We start from the raw sequence: 24,002 nt of genomic DNA, 5'->3' as shown, positions 1-24,002 counted from the left end.
CGATTGCAAATTGATGTACAAGCATTGTAAGGAAGTTGAGATATAATCATATAATCAGTAAGAGCTCTCTGCTTTCATTCAGTCATCCAACTCAGTAGTAGGTACCAGGTACTAGTAGGTACTAGTAGTACCTACTAGGGATGCTACATAGTAATGAAGATATAGAGGGGAAGAAACTTGGAAAATGGCATGGAATTAAAGCCCCGGAGGTTGAAGAAGGAACTTGAATGATGGCTAGGAAGGTAAGGCTAGATAAAGGCGTCATGGCGTGACTGCACCATGCTGGCAAATAGCAAACAAATACTAGTACGTATTACTAAGAGTCTTCCTGTGCTTTAACCTCCAAGTCAATACCCCTGGCATCGCATTCCAATTTGAGGCTATTCAGTGCATCGATAGGTGCATCTGAATCCTCCAAATCAAGATGGAACTCTACCCGTTCAAGATTCTGACAACAGCCCCGGCGCACTAGCTCCGAAAGCTGTGACAACAACTGTAATTGATGACTCTCCATCAGGTCTATAATTTCGAACCGTTGGAGAGTAAAGGGTAGTATGTCAACAAGCGGCTTTGTATCCCAATGATCAGTGGAGTCAGGACTGATACGGCCGATCAAATGAGAATGCCGGACCGAAATATCTTCCATGACAACAAAGTCTCTGAATGTTCCGAAAGGAGCATCATCGGCATCGTGCTCTTCCAATTTATCTCTGTACCATTCACCATAACAGACACGAAGAGTCTTGAGAGTCTTGGCGGAAGGAAGAAGCATCGTGCGAAATAGCGATGCATCGAACTTTTCATGGTCTGATATCTCATATTCATCTGCTTGTACCTCGATATTGATGGAAACATGCTCGAGCTTCGTGCAAACCATAAGCCAATCCAACATACCCCGACACCAGTAGGCTTCATCGACGATTATTTCCCGAACCGGGGACGAGATATAGCTCTTGTCAAGCGTCATGTTTTCGTCATCTCGCCTCTCACCAATGGCAGATCCATAGATTGTGCGAATAGCGGGAAAGTAGAAGAAAGGCGTGAGAAAACCCGAGTCAATCCATGCCGCTCCCCACGCAACGCACGCTTGGACCTCTTCCAAGTATGGAAATGGCGGAGCTCTGTGAAAAGGATATTGTCGGTTTGCGGCTTTGTGTAGAATATTCGACATCAGCTCAGAATGTTCATGCCCGAACTCGATTGTTTGGAGCTGATTCGCCCGGACAAGCAACAGTCCCAGCCATGCTTCAGCGCAAAGGAACTCAGTATCGAGATGCTGTTCCCAGATAGACCTCGTGTCCTCTTCCTCTGGGGTGAATATCTCATTCAATGCTTCCTCAATGAAACGTACGACCTCGGGGTCCTCGCTTAATTTATCTGCTGAATCCTGGTCGCAATCTGAACAATCTGACCAGCACATTTCCAATCGTCGAACTTGACTGGCAAGATCTGGTCGTCGCCATAGTCGCATAATCAAGCGAGCAAATCCGACGGAGAAAGAAGAAATCGAAAGAGAATGGTAGATCATAGGTTGGAATACATCATGGAAATGCCGGCAGCACAGAGTCAGTGAGTATAGGGTATTTTGCGAGTCAGAGCTTCCCTGGATATGCTTTCCGATGAGAAGAAGCAGCTCTTGTGGCATGCGGTCCATCATGATGATAGAGTGTCAGGAACTCCAGCCGACTCAAATCTGGGACCAAGTTGCAACTATAATAGCTACGCTGTAGGCAACCTTATACTACAGTTATGGTACAGTTCAGGCTCCTTCGAGTTCTTGCGGCTCCACAACAACGGTCAGCGGAAGAGGCTAGTCCCAAAGGTTAATTAGCGGATCTTCCATTCTAATACTCCGATCTTAGCCTATTTGGGTAAGCTTTCGGGTTTGGCATTGGTACAAAGGTTACTACGTAGCATTGATATCGGACTGGGAAGTTATCTGAAGCCATGTGATCATTCACTAGACCGTGAATACCTAGGTTTCCCCTGAGACAGGCAAGTCGAAGCTTAATGAGAACCATCCTAAGGTATTGGCGCTCTGGTGTCGAATTTTGCGAAGTAAGGTCAGTGGCAGAAGGCAGAGAAGTCCCAGGTCAAAATTACGGAGGCTCGCAGACGAAGCTAGGGGAGATCTATCTAGCATAGATTCACGTCTTAACCTCCACCACTCCACATATTTTCCGTGGCTCCTACTCCTACGTCTGAAGATTAAAAGTGATTAGGAGCTTGATTCAAGAAAATAAGCCTTCTCTCGCAGGTATGTTGCAGGAATATAATATCGCTCGGACTAGTAACGTCGCGAAAAAGTTGCTCGAAGATTAAGTTTTTGACGATACTTTGAAAGCTAAGAGACGATTCCCGGAATTGTTTGACGTATCACCAACTTAAAGCGCTGAGAGAGAAGTTTCAGAAGCAGAGGCGGCGAGAGATGAAGCAAGTGCGGTAAAGGAGATCTCCGAAGAGAAGTCTCTAGAGATATTGATATCATTTCTCAAGCAAAACCAGATAATGAGGGGGATAGGGAATCAGATAGTAGGTATAACCGATTCATAGAAATCAAAACCCAATATAATTTATACACTCCAAAAGAATCATACTGGAAGGAAATCGAGATATCAATAGAGCCATCCCGTTACTATACCCAGTATATATACAGTATCGATGTCAACATCTTATCACAACCACGACACAAAACCTACTCGAAGAGAGTTGTTTTGAGTTTGCTCACCAGCATTTTCCTTGTATTTTGGCAATAAAAGGCTGGGTTTATCCTAAGGTAGTAGAACTGACAGAATAGACGAATCTCATCTCTCAACATCCTCTGCAGCCAGCGGAAGGCATAAATAAACCAATCGACGAAGTATTTGGCCTTCTTTATGAGTTAAGATACTCTGCAGCCTATAGACTTCGAAAGACTTCGAATGGTATTGAACAACTTGCCGAAAACATAAAGCTTTTTCTTAAAGCCTTGGATGATGTATTGCGTTCAGAAAAGGTTTCTGTGCTTCGAAGAGAGCTGAAAGGCACAATTGAAGAGCTCAAACGCAACAAGGATCTCTTAGAAGGGAGACTACATACACAACTCAAGGATGTATAAAAAACCAAGCCGAATTGGATATGTGTGAAAAAGATGCAATCAAATTTATGGGTCTCGATGATCAAAAATGTCAGAACGATGTCGGTGAAGGGTTTAATGCACTAACCTGGATTTTGTGAGGTATTCAACATGCCCACATGTCATGTTTTTCATTCACTAGATTGTTTCAATAGAATATACTCCCTTTAATCTTCAAATTTAGCCCATAGGTTCTACGAGAAGGAGAACCTTTTCTTCGCATTTATTATGACAATTCTGAGTAAAATGGGCCGTATGAAGCAGCTTTCTCTCTCTCATACAGCTGCTCTCTTCGTCTCAATGGCTTCTGGGACTGTGGATTCCAAAAGACAGACTACCCACAGCAGGTCAAGGTCTCGCAAGAAGCACCACACTTGACCTGGCACAGCTTCGACCACTCCTCCTGATTTTCAGTCCCCGACGATATCAAGGCAGAGGGCGATGGAAGTTCCGGTTGAACTGTAGCTGAATGAACACCGTAGCTATGGAAGCAATCGCCCATTGTCTTTGCTATCTGCACAAATTCGGTAATGGTATCGTTCGATATGGTGACGTGGACGGAGGCTATTGCTTTTTCTTGGTTCAGACGCCAGACATGCAGTTCGTGGATGGATAGAACTCCGGGAATCTTGGAATCATCGTTGGTGTTAGCGGGGATAAATCGAGATGGAGGGAGAACGCACCATTTCGAGATCATGTTTGATGTCTTCAAGATTGATGCCGGTCGGGACGCTATCCAGTAGAATTTTTCCCGAGTTTCTTACTATACGGGACATTTTTCAATAAATAAATAAAATCGGATGATGAAGGGGGTTAAGTACGAACCCAACGGAAGTGAAGTTGTAAGGATAATAATGGCAATTGCCATGCTGACAGCAGGATCCGCGTAGTAGCGAGCCGGATAGGAAGTGAGCCAGATCACCAGAGCCGAGATAATGACGCCGACGTTGTTGGCCGCATCGCCCAGGACATGGATCAAGACACCTAGCATTCCAAGATCGTACCCCGTCTTGGATGGCTGTAGGTTGTTGTGGCGATGGCTCTCGTGCACGGTGAACACCTATAGGAGACTTGAGTAAGCATCTTCGTAGTCATCTCGGGGGATGTTCTTACCTGCTGGGTTCCATCTTCCGTGTTTTCGACAGTCCCACTACCATTCTCTGTGGCTCTTGATTCCTCGCCTTGCGAATGCCCATGTGAATGGCCGTGGTCATGGCCATGTTCTAGAAGAAATCGTAGGTTAGTCGATGGGCGATGCGGTCGGGTGACCTGATGCATACCGTGAAGGAAACAGGCGCTTATGATATTGAGTGCAAGGCCGACGCATCCGATGATAAGGACAAGCTTCGGTTGTTCCACAACTACATGAATTGATTAGAAGTCTGATAAGATGTCCCCAAGCGAGGCATAACATACCCTCAATTGATATGAATCGCTCAATAGATTGTAGAAATATGCTGACACCCAGTGCTAGAAGGAAAACGCCGTTGAAAAATGCACCCAGAAGTCTGGATCGTTGCCAGCCAAAAGATAGGTCATGGGGGGGAGTCTTTCTTCGCGGATATCTGGTTGATGTCAGAAAGGAGCGGGGGTGGCTGATAATCATGACACCTACCTTCAAAGCAGCAAATGCAACGATGAACCCGATGAGATCATTTAGCTTGGACAGGTTAGCCAGTGAAAGTCAGTATAGTATAAAGGGATATAGTTTATCACACATAGTGGAACGCATCTGCCACAAGAGCTAGAGAACGTGTGTAGAATCCAACTAAGGTGACAAGAGTCAGAGTCTGAAGAATGACTGGGAGTTGTTTGTGACCATACCAGAGATTTCTGCAACAAAGAAGCAGAAAGAGATAGAGATGACGAGCTGCAAACGCTGAGACTGAGTCAAATGAAACGCCATGTTGAAAAGTAGGCCAGTAATGTTGGTAGCATCCGAGAGGAATGGAAATGCATGGGTGGTGAAAACGAGACGAGAAATGCTAGGGATTAGGCGGCACAATTCAGCCCCCCTAGCCTAACGAGGATCGGTTCCCGGACTAAAATGTTTTTGGTGGCGCGGGACCATGCTTCTAGGAACGCCGACCAGTAATTGGCGGGTGCAAAATGTTACCATAAGATATCCCCACTCAGGTACCTTCCAGGGTCTTCCATTCTGTGAGCCTGGGTTTTGCGTGTGTTTTCCATTCCAGCCTGAGGTTCATCGACTGATGAACTAGGATTTACATGAGTGTCCTTTTGTATGCGAGTCATTGCAGCTCATTTTGGCTATATTCATAGTCTTCAACCCTCATGAATATGGATAACCCGAGGTAAATGGAAATCGCTCATCACTCAGCCACGTCACCTACAAACCTTGTTTCATGACGACTAGCTTCATTCTCTATCATTGTGAATTCGGAGAATTGTTGATCGAGATGATTATCACCAGAACAGACGGCCCTATTCTATACAGAGTTTAATATTGGCAAACGACCTGATGAGTTAAGATTGCTAAGATGTCGATGGTCTATTTGAAGGCGGAGTGTTAGGCATAACACGGGATTCATATGGGACAGTCATGCACACAAGTCGATTTAATCTTGGTCTTTTACCACAAACATGTTTATAGAACAATCCAAACAGTTGAAACCCGACTTGTCTTACTTAGATTCATGTTTATTCTACACATGGAACTTGGGCTAATATGAGTTCAGGGTGGTAAAATAACCTTGGAAGCCTTACCAGATGCCGTAAATAGAATGTTGTTACCAAGCAGCAAGTAACAAAGTGATTCCATGACCAGATAGGGAATCGAATCACCTTATTACTGCCCAGCAATCATCGTAGGGGGATTGCCAAGGATTATATGGCCTCCTAGGGGAGAAATAAGGACTTGTGGGAGTCGCTAAGAGGCCAGGCATCCCCCTTGGACGTGTAGAAGGACCAGGATGCCAACCAGATCGAATGCAGTACTTTTTCAAGTATAGACAGGATGTAAATCATCAACAGAGGTCCAAATAAAGTTGCACCAAGGCCAGTCCACTGGATTTGCGTCGATTGGTTCATTTGTGGGGGGGGTTGCCCGCAAGGTCCTCACTCTCTCTCACCCGCAAGGTCCTCATGGGCTAGCATTCTACCGCTACTACTACTCCTACTACTACTAAATCACGGTCGGAAATCACCACAACTGAATTGGTATTCCCTAAAGAAAAGATTTTTGCAATTTTATTACCATCCATCGATTTTAAACCCATAGCTCTTTTACAGGACCGATGTATATTATTTCTATTCTGTACTTGCTTCCCTGGTTCCGAGTCGCCGTATATCCCCAGGTTGTTTTCCCGCCCGCGACCGAGTCAAGTCATAGTTAATTTCTACTACTGGTACCAGTGCATAAAAATTCATATTTTATTGCCAGAAAATTCTGAAATTTTGGAAATTGAGAGTTCATCGTTCTCTTTAGTGAAGATGTCAGCCGTAAATGTCATAATCCCGAGTACTGTACCTTTGTAATTTGACAACAATGACACGATGGTAACAAAAGCAAGGGATCTGTGTGGACAAGACAAGAAACTGAACTGTATATCTAGTAGACACCGGGCTACTTCTCTATCCATACTAGTATCCATGGATTCCAGTTCTTGCAGTGATCGTGCTATAATGTTTCCGCTTACCCCACTTTAGAGCGAGGCCAATGCCCTCAAGAGAAGTACGGTAGATAACACTACTACTGGTAGTAGTAGTGGTACTAGTAGTAGGACGGTTCGATTTTCCATTATGCCGGCTAATACAAGCCTACTAGTAGGTATACAGCACACTTGGTGAGTCTGCGAGTCCTTGGTAAATGTAAATTCGACTTATCTGCCAGCCTTGGAGGTGCCCGTGTGCCAGTGGATATCGCGTGACTGGATTGGTTCGAGGGGTCTTCCTTAGTCCAGCATGTGTTAATCCAGGTGCTGCTCTGAGGATGCTTGATTTGTAGATCCATGATTGTGTTATAGCATCATAATAAGGATATATCTATACTATACTAGATTCTACCAGACGAGACCTCTACTGTACTGTATATTACCTCATGCACCACCGTTGGCATCTGATAAGATCAGGCGATGCGGGTCGGACCCGGCGACATTCTCCGCACCCCACCTTTTCTCCTTCTCTTCTTTCTCTTCCTTAGCCTTTGCTTTTCGCTTTCGACTCTTCAGCTTTCAGCTACTCTCCAGGTGGTCAAATACTAGTAGTACCATGCTCTTCAAACCCCTCACCGGGCTACTCGCCCTGGGTGCTCTCGTCTCTACCTCGGTCCTGCCCACCAGCGAGCAGGCGATCCTGAGCAACCCCAGCTCCCACTCGCTCCACGAACACAAAGCAAATGCCTTCACTCGTCCGACCTGGTTTGAGTCCGCCCTGCTGGCCCGCCGCATGCTGGCCCTCTCCTCTTCCGGTGTGATCTCGACGGTCTTCCCCGATCCGATCCCACCCTCCTCCCGCACCCCAGCCTCAGTCGCCGGTCTTCCGATCGGACTACGCGAATACATCGCCGATTGTGACAGAGCTCTGCCCGATGGTCTTTCATTCGGAGATAACGGGGACCCGACTATCCTTGCCCTCCGCATCGCCACCACTTTCCGGAATATCGGGGCTGGATCGAACGTCTCCCTCGAACTGGACTGGTGGGAGCATCTTGAAGACGCCGTGCCTGTGTACCCGGGTCTGCCTCACAGTCCTGCTGCGTTACCTCGCTTCACATTGTTCGGGTACCTCGACCCCTTGCCCTCGCTCTCCCGCCACGATGCCGCGGCACTGGAGAAGTGTTTCCTGCGGTCGCACCCGGACGCAAAGGCGTGGCTGCCCGGTGCATCGCGTTCGCCGCACGCGAGCTTCTGGGCCCGACTGGTGGTCACACAGGCATACTGGATCGGTGGGTTTGGTGACGTGCAACAGATCGGGTGGTTGGATGTGACGGAATGGAAGGGAATTCGGCAGTGGTCGAGTTCGGTTGGGGATGGACGCGGATGGGAAGATGTGCGACTTCCAGGGGAGAAGCAGCGATAAGAAGATATTTTGAATAATGAGCAAGTGAAATAATGAAGGAGTTCAGCCGAGGAGAGGAGAGGAGAATACGAGGGATGCATATTTGCACCCAATCAAATCAGCTGCAGGTCTTACTATCTTATCTTCTTCAGCCCACGGTTACTTCCAATGAGATGATCATTTAGTATCGCCTTCTCCTGGTTATCTTTGCTCTGCTCTGTAGCGGGACTATCCAGGACTTGCTGCTCCTCTTTTCTCCTTTTCTTCTTTTCTTCTTTTCTTCTCCTCACATTGTCCACCTTGAGGCATCGTAGTAGGTGCAACCGTGCTGGTCGCTAATCCCTCTGCTCCCGATGCACCATGCACTTCTCTTGGCCTCATCTCCGCGTCCCAAAGGCTCGCTCGGCCTTTGCAGAGGGAAATGCTCGCTGGACTAATCGTGATCTTGATCCGATTGCTCGTCTTGATCGCAAGTGGGGAGTTGCGAGTCTCATAGGTATGCCCACTGTTGGTCTACCTATTCCTCCACCTTTGCACTCACGCCATCCCTAGCTTACTGGATTTCCGATGCCTTCAACGCCGCTACTTGGCAATTTGCCAGTAGTATTATCGCGGTCGGATTAACCTACCGCGAGGCCCTCGCGATCGTGGCCATCTCCTTCTTCATCATGTCCTTCGTCATTGCGGGGAACGGTGCGGTCGGCGCCATTTACCACGTCCCTTTCCCCGTCATTGCACGCGCCAGCTGGGGCTTCTGGGGCTCATATATTGCCATTATCTCCAGACTCATCCTTGCAATCTTCTGGTTCTCGATTCAAAATGTAAATGGAGCCAATGCGGTCCGAGTCATGATCGGAGCCATCTGGCCGAGCTATCTGACGCTGCACAACGATATCCCCGAATCTCAGGGCATCACGACCAATACTATGATCGGGTTTCTCATTTTCTGGATCGTCCAACTCCCTTTTCTCTGCTTACACCCCAACCGACTGCGTTGGCTATTCACCGTGAAATCCGTCCTGGTTCCCATCGCGTGGATCGCCATTTTGATTTGGGCCTTTGTAGCAGAGAAAGGTGGGGAGGCATCTTCCAACAGCAGAAGCCCTCTGTTTCTGGATCGAAGTATAGCTGGCTATTTCTAGCCAACATGACCAGTGTGCTTGGAAACTATGCCACACTCAGTGTTAACCAGGTATGTTCAAGTTGAAGTCGGCGGATCCTCGTATCCACTCTTCACTTAAGCTTAAAATCTTAAACCTCATCATCGTGACCAGCTTCTTGATCATCCCCCAGATTCTTTCTCTTTCCATCACTATGAACTCCCCCCCGACTAACTACCATCTAGTCGGATTTCTCCCGCTATTCGCGCGTCAGCCCTCGATGGCAACTTCTCTATATTCCCATGCTACCAATCGTCTTCACTTTCATCTCATTCATTGGTATTGCAGCATCATCCGCCGGCCAAGCCCATTATAACCTAGCAGAGCTCCCCTGGGACCCACTGGTTCTCATCAGCTACTGGCCAAACCGGGCATGTCGGTTCTTCGCTGGTTTCTCATTCGCCCTCGCATCGTTGGGTGTTAATATCTCGGCCAATTCCATATCAGCCGCCAATGATTTCACAGCTCTTGCCCCCGAGGTACTTAATATTCGTCGTGGTCAGATACTCTGTGCCATATTGTCGTGGGCCCTCGTCCCTTGGAAGATTCTGGCATCGGCAGGTAACTTCCTCACATTCATGTCTGCGTATGCGATCTTTCTCGGTCCCATTGCGGCAATCATGTTGTTTGACTTTTGGGTCGTCAATCGTCGTCGATACGATTCTCTGGCACTATATCAGCCCTGGAACCCGATTTACCGGTATAACTGGAAGCTTCCTGGTTTATCACGATCGATATACGGCATAAATTGGCGCGCTCTTGTCGCCTTCCTGGTCGGCGTCGCCCCGAATCTACCCGGTCTCATTAATGCGGTTAACCCAAAGATTGATGTTGGAGTAGGTGTGCATCCGTATCAATTCGGTTGGCTACTGGGCTTCTTTGCGACGGCCCTGGTTTATCTAGTCCTGTCTCGGTTCTTCCCTGCCGAGGAAGCAAAGATCGATCGCGCAATACTACCCGAGGAAGTCTACGAAGGAGCAGATACTAACGTTGTTGTGGAGGGGTTGGATACAGATGCTAGTAGCACGGAGAAAGCAGCGGCACCGGCGGTAGAGAAGCAGCTGCCCGGTGACTTCAGCACGAAGATTGTTTAGCTGATATGAAAGTAATTCGAAACAAATCTAGGGATTGTAAATACATGATAACTATTTCAAGATATTAAAGGGAGAAATGTAACTGCCCAAGTACTCTTTGTAGAATGATATGCTATACCTACGTACCGGATTTCCCATACAAGGTCTTGGCCTTTCCCTTCCCGTTTTAGTGCTCAGTGAGCGCCGCTTTTGCTCACTGAGTAGATCTGAGCACGTCTCTGAGCACGCTGAGCGGATCAGTGATCATCACGTGACTACTCTGAGCGGCTCTCCGATCACTCTGATTTGCTCTCTGAGCATTGCTTACATGAGAGCCAGCGGTCTGACTTAACCACCTCAATAAAACGCAACACGCTACCCCTCACAAAGGTCTCTCCCCATTTTAGAACGCTCAAATGCTCCATCCAAAAAAGGTACGCATCCCAAACAGCTGCAAGATTGCGTGGCAATACTACCTCCTAGGAGCAAAAACGCAGAGCAGTTTACCTTATTAACTTATGAAATTCTGGCTGAAGTCTGCAAGTTCCTGGGAACAATTCGTCTAGTCTGTCTTGGTATGCTGCTTCTTGCAGAGGTCAAAGGCCAGAGAGCATGGAGAACCAATTTTCTACAACTTCCAATCAGATCTACATGTGTTTGAATCGTTAAACAGACAAGTAGTTTGTAGTAATGCCATAGCCTCTTCGCAGCTGAATACTTCTGCATAATCTCCTAGGAAGAGTAATCCTATAACTCTCCCGATCGAGATAGGACAAGATTTTTTGCAGCGGCCAATAAGCAGGCAATAGGGCCATGAAGCTTTGCTGCTCCTAGGAGTTTGAATTTTGACTATCACTTTCACCTCTTTCCCCTACTCCCCTACTGATCACAGATCCTGGGAGCCAAGAGAACATGATAAGCCTCGCAATTATATTGAGGGCCCACGAAAAGGCTATACATCAGGCATCAACATGGAGGAGTGTGCTACCAACCACGCTAAAGGATTGGATCGCTTGGCTGAGATAGGTCGTGCAGCTTGGCGCTTCGAAGGTTAGAATCACCGAATCTGAGGTGATCATGTATAGCAACCGTTGTTTGACTGGTTGATTAAATGATTTTCCGGACTCGGCATAGAGGCAAAGTACATGCCACAATGTGATATAAATTAAAATAGTATGCTGTCTTGGGGGTTTTCAGCGTACATGACGGGTTTTGAACACTCTGTTTGGAGTACTTTGTCTATTTTTAAACCTTAAGAACCCTGTTCTAAATGATGATCACTAAATGTATTATGATTGGTTGTGGACTTTCTTTCATTCGGCCTTGCAGTCCAGGGAGTGAAGTTGAGGTAATATTTCTTTCTGAATGGATATTTGAGACACTCTAAAATTGAGGGGGATTTTTGCCTAGCCTGTTGCATTTCTTTTCAGATATAACGCGTGTGTTTCCACAGGGGAAACAATTTCCGACTTTCGCTGTACGATTCAGACCTTTGTAATCAGGCCAAATGCTGAATCCTGAAAGCAGAGTTTGCTACTGACAAGCAGAGCAATGGAAGGCACTTGCATGGGCACATATTTGGCGGGTTTTGGAAAGAGGGCTTAAATGCGAATAGTGCGGTCTGCCAACCAATGATGCATGCGGCACGGTAGGTAAATGAGGGTAAATAATGGACGCAGCGGTGTACGCTCCGTCGATTGTGTCACAGCTTTCGCCCTGATGGAGTTTGTTAAAGGCTGGGGTGTCTGGGCGTTGACTCTAATCAGCGCCATTGTTGCCCATGCGATCATAGGAAGATATTGGACTTCGATGATGTCCCCGGTCTACTATTGGCATTATTTTTCAATCTCTGGCAGGTCTCGTAGAGCTTGAAGGGCCATGCCGAAGCGTAAGCACCTAACTGCATCATGCTATTCCTTTGTGATTTGTCTATTTGATCCCTGATGTTGGAGAAAACGCTTACTTATTGCGTGATATACAAAGGATACTTTGTTCGCATCGCGTCAAATGAAGTCAGCGTTTCTCATCCCGACGCCGTCCGACAACTGCTCCATGCCCAAATTTCCAAGGTATTTTGGGCTTCCCCCCTTCTATGTCTGGATATTGCGCTATACTGTGTGTTGCACGGCCTATGGTATGCCATCATGAGTCTACCGCCATTGCACAAAAGTTTGTCACTCCTATGCCAGAAGGCGCCATTGAGGTATCGACACTTCGGAACGGTGGACCATCATATTTGTCCATCTTGACGAATCCCATGGCATTGTTACAGACGTGCTGAGCACATCCGTTGTCCACAATCCAGGCGTCGTTGATCTGGGCAGCCTTCGTGTCCATCATACTAGGAATGAAGTCAAAAGTGGCAACATTTCCTTCAACTTCGGCTCCGAATGCTGTATTGATATCTTATTTTGAGGCTTGCGTCGCTACAAACGTCGGTCCTTTGGGGGGTCTCTCGGCCCTTCTGAATCGTCGTCTTCATGATCCATACCGGCCCGTCTCTTTGATTGGTTATGAACACCCTTGTACAAACATCAGGTGGCATTGATGTGCTCCCCAACTGGCTACGAGACGGAGGCATTGTGGAGATCACCATTTCCGGAACTGGGTCGATCACGAATAGATTTGTGTTCGAAAAGGAAAGCTCCAGGGTATTATCCGGGCCTCTGGTGGGCTTTTAAGCGGATGATTACACCATAGCATAATTTCTTGATTGATCTAATTGATAGACGTCGCCTTTTGAGTATGGCGATACACATAAAATTGACTGGACTGGATTTTTATTTCGATAAGAATAGAAGCACGATCAAATAGGGTGGTGAAATGACTTAGCATTTGGTGTCAATAGTAGTCCCCCACTTAGCAGCCTATCCAAACATCGCTGGCAGTTTTCTGCCCGCAAAAGCCTACAATCCATAATACTTCCACCGCGGCCCCTAAAATGACCCATAACTCGTCTTATCCTCATTCTCTCTCCCCCGTAATCTAGGCGTCTCATAAGGATGTTCTCCAAAATCCATCGCGCAAACAAATTCATCATCATGTGACGTGTGGGCTTTCGTCAAGTAATGTTGACTTAGCCCACAAACTGAAATTCAAGTCGGTTCCAGAAAAAGAGAACTATTAAATAGACACAATCACAAGCCGTAAACAAATGTGTATTTCTTGTCACCCAGTCGCTGCACATCCGACCGCTCATCCTCAATTTCCGCAGAGCTCCACGCAGCCAACCTTCTCGCTCTGTACTTATTGACCTCCTTGAGCATCATTCGATATGCAATATATCCTATTATAGAAAAGGAGATGATGCCAAGAGTAACATAGAATGGGATTAGGTATCGCGGGGCGTAAGTAGAGCGGAAGATCTGCGACCCGATGGCTCCAGCAAGATTTCCGAATCCATTAACTCCAATAACCAAGGAGCGCTTACCCGGATCTGCAGGCCATTAGACATATATTCTCAAAGACGCACAAATATACTTACCTGGCGTGTTACCACTGAGCCAGGCCATCGTTAGCGGAGACGCAACATAACTCCCCATAAGAAGGATGCACAACGCCACATAACGGCCATGGTTATTCAGGATTGTAACGGTCATAATCAGCCCTACAAGGCACACAACTAAGCCACCAATTATATGAAAACCTCTCTCCTTGCTGTAATATTTGTAAGCATTTGAAAGTGCAATAGGAAGAAAGAACTCACCGTCGATCAGAGCTCAAGGTGGTAAGGTATAAGCCCACTGCCCCGCAGACAAATGGCGGAACAGACATCTAAAGGGAGAATTGATATCAGCACGTGGTTTTCTAAAAGCGAGTGGTGGAGCGGATTCTACCAAGTTTGCCCTAATAGATGTGTATCCCAAGCCTTTCACCACCAAAGGAAGAAAAACCGAAAAGGCCTGACTAGGCACACTGGCGCAAATATTGCATACCAAGACCGTCCACAATTTCCAGTCCTTCGCCGTCTCGACCACGTCCCTTTTGTTCAAGCGATTGGTTACCTGGTTACCGTCTGCTTCTTGATTTTCCAAGATATACCTCTCGCCATCCAAACGCATTCTTTCTTTAGCGAACTCCCGCTCCGGCTCGGTCAGAAACCACGCGGATCCCGGATCTGAAGGAAGAAATAGGCAGGAAGCAACAGCAAAAAACATGGTCAACGCGCCTTCGATGATAAAAAGATACTGCCAATTATGCAAAGAGCCTTTGAGATGGAATACGCCATAGGCTAAGCAAGTCAGTACAAAGACGTGCGGCGAACTAAGAGAAAGTTCTGACTGATGAAACGTACCAATTGCTCCAGAGAATGCACCTGCAATAGCGTACTGGCCATAGAACAAGCCAATTCGGACCCCTAGGTCAAACCGTGTGTAGAACGTGGAAAGATAAAACAACGCGGTAGGGTAAAATCCAGCCTCAAATAAACCAATCAAAAGCCGAATGGCAATAAGCTGACCTGTTTGAGTTAGCAAGAAAACTAACATATGTTTAGTGTAAGCTTGATATACCTCGACCATGGATGAACGCATGCCCAACAGTCAGGGCACCCCAGATGAGCTAGATACATTATTTAGCCGCTTGTTGTATTCATACCGGAAGTGAGAACTCACCATGAGAGATGGAATCCAGTACTTAGCGCCAAAAATTCGACCGCATGCAGCAGATAATGGTTGAAAGACAACAAACGTAACGAAGAACAAGGAGACAGCATCATTGACGTCGTTGTCGGTGACCCCGATGTCGGTTGAAAATCCTAAAATAGGTATTCAGCATGAAAAATGTCCGAGACAAGCTTCTTTTCTTTCTTCTTTCATACCTTGTGTTTGAGCATTCCCCACATTACTACGATCCAGGCCGTTAAAAAGGTAGAGCATGGAGAGGAATGGAAGGAGGGTAAGGTCCATCTTCCGATTCACTGAGCGGCTCAACGCCTTCTCCTCCTCTGAGCGGGGGTAGTAACCATCAGGGCCGGCTTGTAGAGAAGTCATTTCGTCGTTGACACCTCCTACTGTGATTTTCTCGTCATGAATCGAGGTGCCCTGCTTTTCTTTATTGAGGGGCTCCATTGTGCTGAGGGTTGATCAGATATTCAAACCGGTGAGTCGCTCTTATCATGAGCCCCAATTAGCAGATAGCAGTCTTGATATTTAAGGGCCCATAAGGTTTAGAGCAATATTAATACAATGTTATCGAATCAGCTGATCTTGCGGAGTTTTGACATTTCTGTGTTCGTTGCGTCTCCGTAGCCGGGTAGAGTACCCGCGGGGTCAGTACCCGCGTTAGCACAACCGGGTGCAGTACCCGTGAGGTTCTCACTCGGCCGGTACCCTAGCCGGATAAAATGATCCTCCCTCGGACGAAGCTATCGGCCCAGTGAACAGTACGGCATGCCTTGTTATAACCTGCTCATTCACGAAAGGATTTCCTTTAAATCTCTCAAGCTCGGGGATTACAATAAAGTAACCGTCTATCATTGACTCCCGTGGCTCTAGCAATGGGTTCCATTGGAAGCTTCTCGCCGGCCTCGACGGCAGTTAACAGGCTAAAGACAATCGACTGGGGTTCAAACGGCTTGATGATTTCCATGGACCGAGAAGGAACGGTAATTCATTCTCAGTTTTCAGTTTTTCTCAAGCTCTAATATCAAACTCATCGTAGATAATGCAATTTGGATTTTACCATCCACTACATGGCGTCGTGCTCCTTTCACCTTTGGAGCAATTCGACGGCAACCGCTTTTACGACCCCGCCTATGTTCGTTCATACCGAGGCCGAATGATGCAGCTCATCAAAGACTGTACGCCAGGCTTTGGTTTGCAGATTCATGATAGCCCAGTGCACTGCCCGGAAATATCGATACAGCGTGACCGTCTGAAAATATCTTATCAAACGCAAAACGGCATCCAAGTTCAGAGAGTGACCACCGTTTCTAATAATGGCGAGTTCCAACAAAAAACGGTCTTGTCTACCACGCTGCCAAAAGGCGTTTTAGTACCAGTTGTTTTGAGCTTGGAAATGAGCTTGAACCGAGCGTCATACGGCCAACTGACGGAAGGAGGTCCGATTCCTCTTCCCAAAACATCGAATGTTTTCAGATCCTGTGCAACAGGCAGCACTTTCTCTTTGTGCAATCCTAATCTGGATGCAGGAATTGAAGGCATGTTTTGGACCAACTGCTCTAGTATTACAAACCTCATCTCTGAAAACACTGAGCAGACATATCCGCAGGGTCCTGTCAAAAAAAGATATCCCGCCATGGTGATGATCATGCCGGATTTGCCGGTCACGTTTTATCTAACCCTGCATCCCAATGTGCAAGGCCATCCCTCTCGGCCTAAACAACACCTTTGGTCTTCCGAGCCGCCCTCCTTTCCGCTGTGGAAATTGCAAGACCCCGCAGCATTGAACATCATTCGTGGGAACCTTGAGTACATTCTTGGAAACTGCATGATTCCGATTTCTGAGCACAGCACATGTGTAATCACTGATCATGTTGCCCTTCCCTTAGGATGGAACAGAGACAATTAGTCAGTGTAATCCTTCTCCGCTTTGCCCTCTCATTGGATCAATACTAACCCGAGATACGAACCAGCTGGCAAGTCCGTTTCCTTATTGAAGCTTTCCAACGACTGGGCCATGTTGTCGACCCATGTACTGCCAAAAACTACAGGAGGGAGATTAGCCACCAGGTTAAAAGCCACCTTAACTGGGTGTTTCATGATGCTCAACGACCGCATATATTCTGGCATAGATCCTATTTAGCCAATGGAGTTCCTAAAGACGGTCCCATTTTTCAATTGGACCAGCAATGCTATCCCATTCTCGAACTCTGCGACTTCTTTGAATTTATTCCAGATTCGGAGACTTTCGTGCGAGGCATCATTGAAGAGAATACAATTTCCCCTATTATTGAGATCCTACTTGCGAGAAGAGACCCTCAATCCAAGCTGTTCCCTACCGATGAGACACCCGGGGATGATCCAGTGGAATTCCCGTTCCACTTCTCAAGCCATGTCCTTGTGTGGTACATGTTCAAACGGCTGTCGGAGCTCTTGAGAATACTTGGTGATTCTGGCACCCTCCAGTCTTCACGCATGCAAGTGTTGGCCAAGGAGACGTTTGATGCTACAATCAGCCACTTTGTGGCCCAAAACCCGAAGACCAAGGAAAACATGTTCGCCTATCTTACCGACGGAACAGGGCAGCATGTTTTTTATCATGATGCTAACGACATCCCCACGTTATTTGCAAGAGAATGGGGCTTCGCAAGTACTGGAGAGATTTCCGGTGTCTGGCACCGCACGATGCAATTTGGCTTATCCGTTGGAAATGACGGGGGATATTATGCGGATGGCCCCTTCGGTGGGTTGGGCAGTGTGCATACCCGGGGGCCATGGCCATTGGGATATTTCCAGGAGCTTGTATTTGCAGAAATGATAGGTAACTATGCTGCGAGGGATAATGCGTGGGGCAGGATTCAGGGAACTATGTTCTCCGACGGGCTTTTCTCCGAGGCAGTGGACAGTTATACGGGGGAATGTACAAGCAAAGCTTGGTTCAGCTGGCCCGGTAGTATGATCGGGGCCGCCCTCCTTCGGGATCGTATGCAAACAGTCTTGTCGCGAGAGAGATATTAAGTTTGAGTCAAACTCGGATCGATTGTTCCTGTGGCTTAGATTGATGTCCAAATATATGTACAAAGAGACTTCATTGCCCTCGTTTCTGTTCAATTCTCCTTGACAACTTGAGAAGTAGCGTACTTAAAGTATTGGGTCATCAAGCCAAGTCATAAATTCGCTGAACATTTCGTCATGCTCAAATGTAAAATCTCCCATCGCAAATCCCTTATCAAGGCCAGTTTGCTCTTCAAGACCCCTAAGCGGGGATACACTAAGCGACAGTCGTTGTTGTTCTGGCGATTTGACTTTTGTAGTCTGACCGAGACGCGATAATGTTCGAAGTAATTCCTCAACAAACTTGTGTAAATTTCTAAGTACGATAAAACAATCTTGAGTAAATGCAATTCCCCTTTGTGCAGCGCTCTGCAGCGTGTTAGTGGTAAATTGGATTTGTACTTTATTTTGAAAAGCTGAAGTCGTATTTCGGTCGAGTAATCGAGCAAGTTCAAGTATTATCGCAGCATTGAACGCATGGTGGTAATCAAGTGTGCCCGGGCATAAATTCTCGGTAGCCACCACATCAAGGAGTTGACAAAATAGTTGCGTATTTCGATCCGCAGCTTTACTGCACTGACGAATCAAATTCTCATTTGCGAGGTTGACTTCCGCAGAGTTCACGAAACTTTGCGCGACTGTCCGCCTGGTTGCAAAGAAAAAAGGCTGTCTAGTGACAAGTATTATTGCCTAAAAGCATTAAACAAAAACCGTTAAACTGATGTTATGTAATGTGTTGACCGGAGTACCATCATCATTTTGTTGGCGGTCTGAAAGACAAAATTTTCTGGGAGGAAGTTGGGGCTTACATGATTGTAAGTCATATGGAGAGACAACAGGTCTCTATTCAATGTTGAAACCGAACAAAGAGAAAGGTCGAAAGAATGTGGCAGACCAGCGCGCCACTGCTCTAGGGCGTCCAGGGATTTCCATATATGAGCCAGTTCTGGCGGATGCGAGCCCTTGCCACCATAGCCATAAATCTTTTCCACGGCCTGCCCGACAATTTTAGCGAGCTGCACATGGAGCCTTAGGCCATCAGGGTGAGGGAGACCTCTGCGAATTCATCAGCATCGGCTTCAACTCTGAAAACGCAAATGGCAAGGGCCAATACTAACGGGCTCTCTATGGGCAAAGCAACGCTAATGTCGTCATCCTTAATCATAGGGGGCCGGCCCAGCAGACAGCTCAATATTCTGGAGTACTTGCGATGAGCAAATATATAAAATAATGAAGTCGATCATTTCAATACCTTTCCAGTGCGTAGATTGTCCAAAACAATCGTTTTTGTGCTTCGCCGGTCATTTGACTTTGATGGAAACCGTAAGTAACCGCAAGATGCCCAGCCATGCGTATATATGCATATGCCCCGTCCCTTCGGTGTTCACCCAAAAGGAAGCAGCCTAGCAACAGCAGGCATGTGATATGTCGCTTCGTAGTGGCTTCTAGCGGTCTACCGAGCAAGAAAATGGCTCGGGCAAAATATGCCCTAGCAGATTCGAATGTGGCATCCGCGGTTTGCTGAGTGGCAAAAGCAAGCGCTGAGTTGAGCGTTGCAAGTGTAACCAAGTCTGGAATCCCGCTTTGATGTGTTTCCGTTAAGTAAGCTTGTTGTAGTAGCTCCAATACGGGACCCCAAAAGTATATGTGCACACCATTCATTGCCTGTGTAGAGCTGCACAGGGGCGAAAGCAGTCTCACCGCGTCTTCGTACGGCGGGAGAAAGTACGGATCAACTTGTGGCAAGGGAAGTGTACGAGAATCGTGCGTTTGATATATTCCCAATAATTTGCCAAAAGAATCGTCGATTTGAGGTCGTTGAAACCCTCCATCGGTTTCAGCGAGAAGCGGTGAGACAGAAACGACGAAATGACGAATTTGGTCCAGGAAAGCAGCACCTGATGCACTGCCGATAAACCTACTCTGGCCATCTGGGTCTGCCAGTAAATGGCCTCCGTCTATCAGATCCTCTGAGTCGAAAGATGGGGAATTGGGTTCTGCATGTTCAACGACCGCGTCGAATTCCTCATTTTGACGCACTTTTCTCATCAGCTCCTGCCGCTTCCGCAACGAGGGTACCGCTGCCTTGAGACATGATTGTAGGAAGCTTTCATTCTCCTGCATGCTTTGGTAAGTCGCTAGAGCGATGGTAACGTTCTCGGACGTGGGGGGGGGGAGACGCAACGTCTGTTCGCGGTGTGACATGTTTTGCAGGGACTATCGCCTGTGCATTTGATGCGTCGAATATGACACTCATTGCACCTATGCATGTGGATCAGCTTAGGCTACCACAGAAATTTGTAATGACAACTTATTACATACGCCTTTGAAACTCTTTTTCTTCGTGCCAGTGGCACTTTGTGTCGTCTTCTATTAGGCGGAAGGCGCTCCATGGCCTGAAAGTGAATAAGTACTGTAGTGGATTGGTAGGAGTGGAGCGGGACAAATCACTGAACCAGAAACGAGTATTGATGTTTGAGTCAAATCCACAAGTCTAACGTCGGTGATCTGATTTTCTTCTCAGCGGTCAAGGCATCGGATTTTATAACGCCTCCGAAATCGGGCACCAAATGAGCAAACAGTACAAACACGATAGGTTCAAACGACACCCATTCAAAAATTCAACCGATGGATTTGCAAATAGAAACAGCTCTAGCCTCGAAGATTAATCCGTTCTTGAAAACGCATGGCTGCGGAGGTAGAAAAATTAGAAAGTAAAAAGTGTTAATTAGCGAGAAATTCAACTTCAGTTTTGGGCTATGTAGAAATGTAGAAATGGTCAATTGCTGAACGAGCACGGCCAATGTTTTTCTCTCAAACATAGGTCAGGCTTATCGCCGTAACAAGCTTGGTATGGAGTCATGTTGAGTTTCGATGACGGCGACCGACTTGAGAGAAACGCTGCGGGTCGAGCAACTCTGGCCAGAATTTAGGGGGTAGTCTTGCATGTGCGAGGGTAAGCCCAAATCTATCATAGGTTGTCTTATAAGCTGTTTTGGCAACCCCATTTTGCTGGTGTTGGTCAACCCCTGTGACCTCGGCTTGGATAGCCCGTGAGAAAAGCATAAACTTCATCTCTTCTCCCACTTGCTCAGAGATCCGGCCAAGGCTTATTCTTCGACAAATTCGCTCATGTCACTCGTTATGATCGAGAAAAAAAAATTAGTGATTCGATGACGAATCCTTGTCGTCCGGGAATTGGAACTATCTCTATCCACCCCGTGAACTCGTCAACGATGTTGAGCCAGTATCGACTTCCATCGAGACCCTCGTTAAATAGCCCTGAAACACGGATGAATGATTTCATATACCCCGGTATAGCGCTGAGTTGATGCGCTCAATTGAGCTACACTTGTAATTCACATATTGAGAGAATAGATGCAACTGTTTTTAGCCCCCTTAGCTGCCACCTCTACTTGTTTTCGCCAAATTCCGCCCAATAAACCCCTCATTAGCCGAGATGAGGACTCTGATGAGTTCTGTTACTTTGTTGTTTGAGTCGATGGCTGCATATAGCGAGCTTGCTTATGCCTTCAGATATCGCCAAGCAGCCAGGGTATGTATTTTGGCCACCTGAGACAGCTCCTCTATCTGAACGTATTCATCCGGTCCTCCCATGTTGTGCGGTGTGAGTCCAACGATTACCGATGGTATCCCTTTCTGTCGAAACAATCTCGCGTCGGATGCTCCAACTCGCAAATTAATAACAGGTGCTGCCTCGTTGCTCACGACAGCTCTGGCCGCCGCTAATGTATGACGAACGATTTCCTGTGAAGGGGATGTCCAGGAGGGATCATATTGCCTTGTTATCTGAAAAGAGATGCCTTCCAGAGGATCCAGCACAGTATGAATGTGTTCAACGAGCCGAGAAGCTGTGATAGCCATTGGCAAGCGGATATCAGCCTCGGCTTGAGCTTTGTGGGCCACAAGGTTGGCTGAAACCCCACCGGAGATCGTTCCGATGTTGACCGTGATTCTTTTGAGTGTTCTCTCTTCCCCCGCTCCACCAAGAGGCTCGGAAATTGTCTTAGCTTCAGTGATGATGTCTTCCACGTCCTGTGGATTTTGTACTGGTAGATTCTCAAGGTCTTTCAGAGCCGAAATAGCGCCAATTAGCCTTTCGATGGCACTGGATCCTCGATGCACGTGTGCACCGTGTGCGGGGCTTCCTGTTGCATTGATCTCCACCCAAACCAGACCTTTTTCTCCAACTCTCAGCACGGCTGGGGAACCGGCATCTCCGCAAATCATGGCATCACACTGGCTTACAGCGTTGACATGCTCTAGAAGATAGCCCGAGCCAAGTGTACCCATTGTCTCCTCATCTCCTGCTAGCGCAATCACGATCTCACCGCTCCAGTGTTCATTATGCTCCGCCAAAACACTCGCTGCAATTATAGACGTCGCAATACCCCCTTTCATGTCTGTCGCTCCTCGTGCATAAAGACGTGTACCGTCCTCGGATATGACACCGCCAAGAGGTGGAAACGTCCATTTCTCTTCGTCCCCAATAGGATAGGTGTCGAGATGTCCGCTAAAGACTAGCTTCCTTCCATGCCCAGGGATTTTTCCTTGTATCACCGCGACAACGTTGATAGTTCCTGGGGCAGCTTCGTAGATGGAGACTTTGCTTGAAGGAATAACCTCTCCAATAATCCTAGCTGCTATAGTCGCCACTGTAGAGACATCTCCAGGTGGGTTTGAGGAATTCTGCTGAACCAGCTCTTGGGTGATCGACAAAAGCTGTGCCTGTTGATTATCGACAGCGGAAATTAAACTGTTCTCAATTCCCTCTGACATGTTGATTCAGTTTCGTTCGGATTTGATGGAGCAAATGCTTGGAAAAGTGTCCACGAGTCCCGATCGGCGGAAAATAATGAGCGGTGGTTGTTTCACACGGTTGGGATAAAATAAATGGACACAACATCAACTAGACTGTGAACAGTAAGGCGTGCGGGGGTGTTCAATTTACATATAACTCAAAAAAAATTGTAAGCTTTGTTCGGCTAGATTTCTTCGGCAACACTCTGCCAAGCTATCGAGCCCTCGAGCAACGCGGTAATCGGGTACCCGAGAATAGCCTATTGATAACCAACCTATCGAAATCAAAATCTCAAATACTGGAGACATGTGATTAGTCGCTATGAGAAAGTAAGCTCCCGCCCCTAATGCTACCTGCTGAAAGCGGAATGATGCTCTCCCGCGTCTTAATTTTCAAGGATGGTTACTTGTCATCAATTATCGGCCATTTTCGAGTATCCTCTGCTTCCTTCTGTAGAAACAAATGTATTTCAGAGATCATACTGTATCAAACGCCAAGAAAACTCGAGTTGCGACTGATCCAATGTTCGCACGATGACTGGGTGATTCGGATGCTGAATGACAACCCATCGGCACTCCAGGGTTTTCGTCGACACGTGGCACAGAAATTGGCATCTCAAGGAACACTTGCAGATTTGGGGAGTAAGTTACTAGTAATGACTTGCGAATTCTCATGACTGGCCGATACAGTGAATCAAAATGCACTACCGTTAGTCAAGGTACACTGGATGTATTTATTCAAATTTAGGAAGTATGGAAATCTTAATCTTGAAGTTTGAATACATTATCAGAGAGCGTTGATGGAGGTTTTAGTAGTGCACATAAGCACGAACAAATGGGCTTCCAAGCTGTGTACTTTCAATTATCTCTAGACAATTCCCAAAATGCAAAGCATCCGCATGAATTATACACATTGGACATAAACAGGAATGTCACATGAAGGAAGCTATACCGATTCCAAAAGCATGAAAATTGTATTTCTCCAGGTTATCTTCACTAAAGATGAGCATATCGTCGAGTTTACTGTAATGGAGAAAGTGCTCAAAAGAAGGTGCTCAAAAGAAGGTGCTCAAAAAGTATTGAATAGAGCAAGCATGCGACAAAGTATTTTCATATACCATGCCGAAGCAGCCTAAGC

The 24,002-nt window shown here is 46.9% G+C and overlaps 10 protein-coding genes across 10 annotated transcripts; 4 read left to right on the top strand and 6 right to left on the bottom strand.

Moving 5' to 3' along the window:
* Positions 1-316: 316 nt before the first annotated feature.
* On the bottom strand, positions 317-1,657 carry N7481_010418 (uncharacterized protein; the record flags this gene model as incomplete). Its single annotated transcript, XM_057269637.1, has 1 exon — positions 317-1,657. The coding sequence occupies one exon, from the start codon at positions 1,655-1,657 to the stop codon at positions 317-319; it is 1,341 nt and encodes a 446-aa protein (XP_057116811.1).
* A 602-nt stretch (positions 1,658-2,259) lies between these two features.
* N7481_010417 (uncharacterized protein) lies at positions 2,260-3,097 on the top strand (the record flags this gene model as incomplete). The annotated part of the gene is made up of 4 exons (XM_057269636.1): positions 2,260-2,306; positions 2,391-2,532; positions 2,657-2,776; positions 2,798-3,097. The coding sequence occupies 4 exons, from the start codon at positions 2,260-2,262 to the stop codon at positions 3,095-3,097; spliced, it is 609 nt and encodes a 202-aa protein (XP_057116810.1).
* A 352-nt stretch (positions 3,098-3,449) lies between these two features.
* On the bottom strand, positions 3,450-5,021 carry N7481_010416 (cation diffusion facilitator family transporter; the record flags this gene model as incomplete). Its single annotated transcript, XM_057269635.1, has 9 exons — positions 3,450-3,743; positions 3,799-3,878; positions 3,941-4,175; positions 4,229-4,338; positions 4,396-4,476; positions 4,532-4,664; positions 4,731-4,775; positions 4,834-4,883; positions 4,940-5,021. The coding sequence occupies 9 exons, from the start codon at positions 5,019-5,021 to the stop codon at positions 3,450-3,452; spliced, it is 1,110 nt and encodes a 369-aa protein (XP_057116809.1).
* A 2,324-nt stretch (positions 5,022-7,345) lies between these two features.
* N7481_010415 (uncharacterized protein) lies at positions 7,346-8,155 on the top strand (the record flags this gene model as incomplete). Its single annotated transcript, XM_057269634.1, has 1 exon — positions 7,346-8,155. One exon carries the CDS (start codon positions 7,346-7,348, stop codon positions 8,153-8,155), a length of 810 nt encoding a protein of 269 aa, XP_057116808.1.
* A 339-nt stretch (positions 8,156-8,494) lies between these two features.
* On the top strand, positions 8,495-10,388 carry N7481_010414 (nucleobase cation symporter-1 family protein; the record flags this gene model as incomplete). Its single annotated transcript, XM_057269633.1, has 4 exons — positions 8,495-8,630; positions 8,687-9,208; positions 9,277-9,326; positions 9,480-10,388. The coding sequence occupies 4 exons, from the start codon at positions 8,495-8,497 to the stop codon at positions 10,386-10,388; spliced, it is 1,617 nt and encodes a 538-aa protein (XP_057116807.1).
* A 2,121-nt stretch (positions 10,389-12,509) lies between these two features.
* On the bottom strand, positions 12,510-12,704 carry N7481_010413 (uncharacterized protein; the record flags this gene model as incomplete). The annotated part of the gene is made up of 1 exon (XM_057269632.1): positions 12,510-12,704. One exon carries the CDS (start codon positions 12,702-12,704, stop codon positions 12,510-12,512), a length of 195 nt encoding a protein of 64 aa, XP_057116806.1.
* Positions 12,705-13,504: 800 nt separating this feature from the next.
* Positions 13,505-15,436, bottom strand: N7481_010412 (uncharacterized protein; the record flags this gene model as incomplete). Its single annotated transcript, XM_057269631.1, has 8 exons — positions 13,505-13,803; positions 13,852-14,024; positions 14,074-14,141; positions 14,303-14,598; positions 14,662-14,826; positions 14,879-14,927; positions 14,981-15,123; positions 15,187-15,436. 8 exons carry the CDS (start codon positions 15,434-15,436, stop codon positions 13,505-13,507), a joined length of 1,443 nt encoding a protein of 480 aa, XP_057116805.1.
* Positions 15,437-16,031: 595 nt separating this feature from the next.
* On the top strand, positions 16,032-18,007 carry N7481_010411 (uncharacterized protein; the record flags this gene model as incomplete). Its single annotated transcript, XM_057269630.1, has 2 exons — positions 16,032-16,897; positions 16,963-18,007. 2 exons carry the CDS (start codon positions 16,032-16,034, stop codon positions 18,005-18,007), a joined length of 1,911 nt encoding a protein of 636 aa, XP_057116804.1.
* Positions 18,008-19,288: 1,281 nt separating this feature from the next.
* On the bottom strand, positions 19,289-20,248 carry N7481_010410 (fungal specific transcription factor domain-containing protein; the record flags this gene model as incomplete). Its single annotated transcript, XM_057269629.1, has 1 exon — positions 19,289-20,248. The coding sequence occupies one exon, from the start codon at positions 20,246-20,248 to the stop codon at positions 19,289-19,291; it is 960 nt and encodes a 319-aa protein (XP_057116803.1).
* A 1,320-nt stretch (positions 20,249-21,568) lies between these two features.
* On the bottom strand, positions 21,569-22,843 carry N7481_010409 (peptidase protein; the record flags this gene model as incomplete). Its single annotated transcript, XM_057269628.1, has 1 exon — positions 21,569-22,843. The coding sequence occupies one exon, from the start codon at positions 22,841-22,843 to the stop codon at positions 21,569-21,571; it is 1,275 nt and encodes a 424-aa protein (XP_057116802.1).
* Between the last annotated feature and the right edge of the window lie 1,159 nt (positions 22,844-24,002).

This window comes from Penicillium waksmanii (genome assembly GCF_028829765.1).
Source record: "Penicillium waksmanii strain IBT 27052 chromosome Unknown utg000009l:1.0-4314994.0:1.0-4318279.0, whole genome shotgun sequence".
Lineage (NCBI taxonomy): Eukaryota > Fungi > Ascomycota > Eurotiomycetes > Eurotiales > Aspergillaceae > Penicillium > Penicillium waksmanii.
Note: the sequence above shows the minus strand (reverse complement) of the source record. Positions and strands in the feature narration are given on the sequence as shown.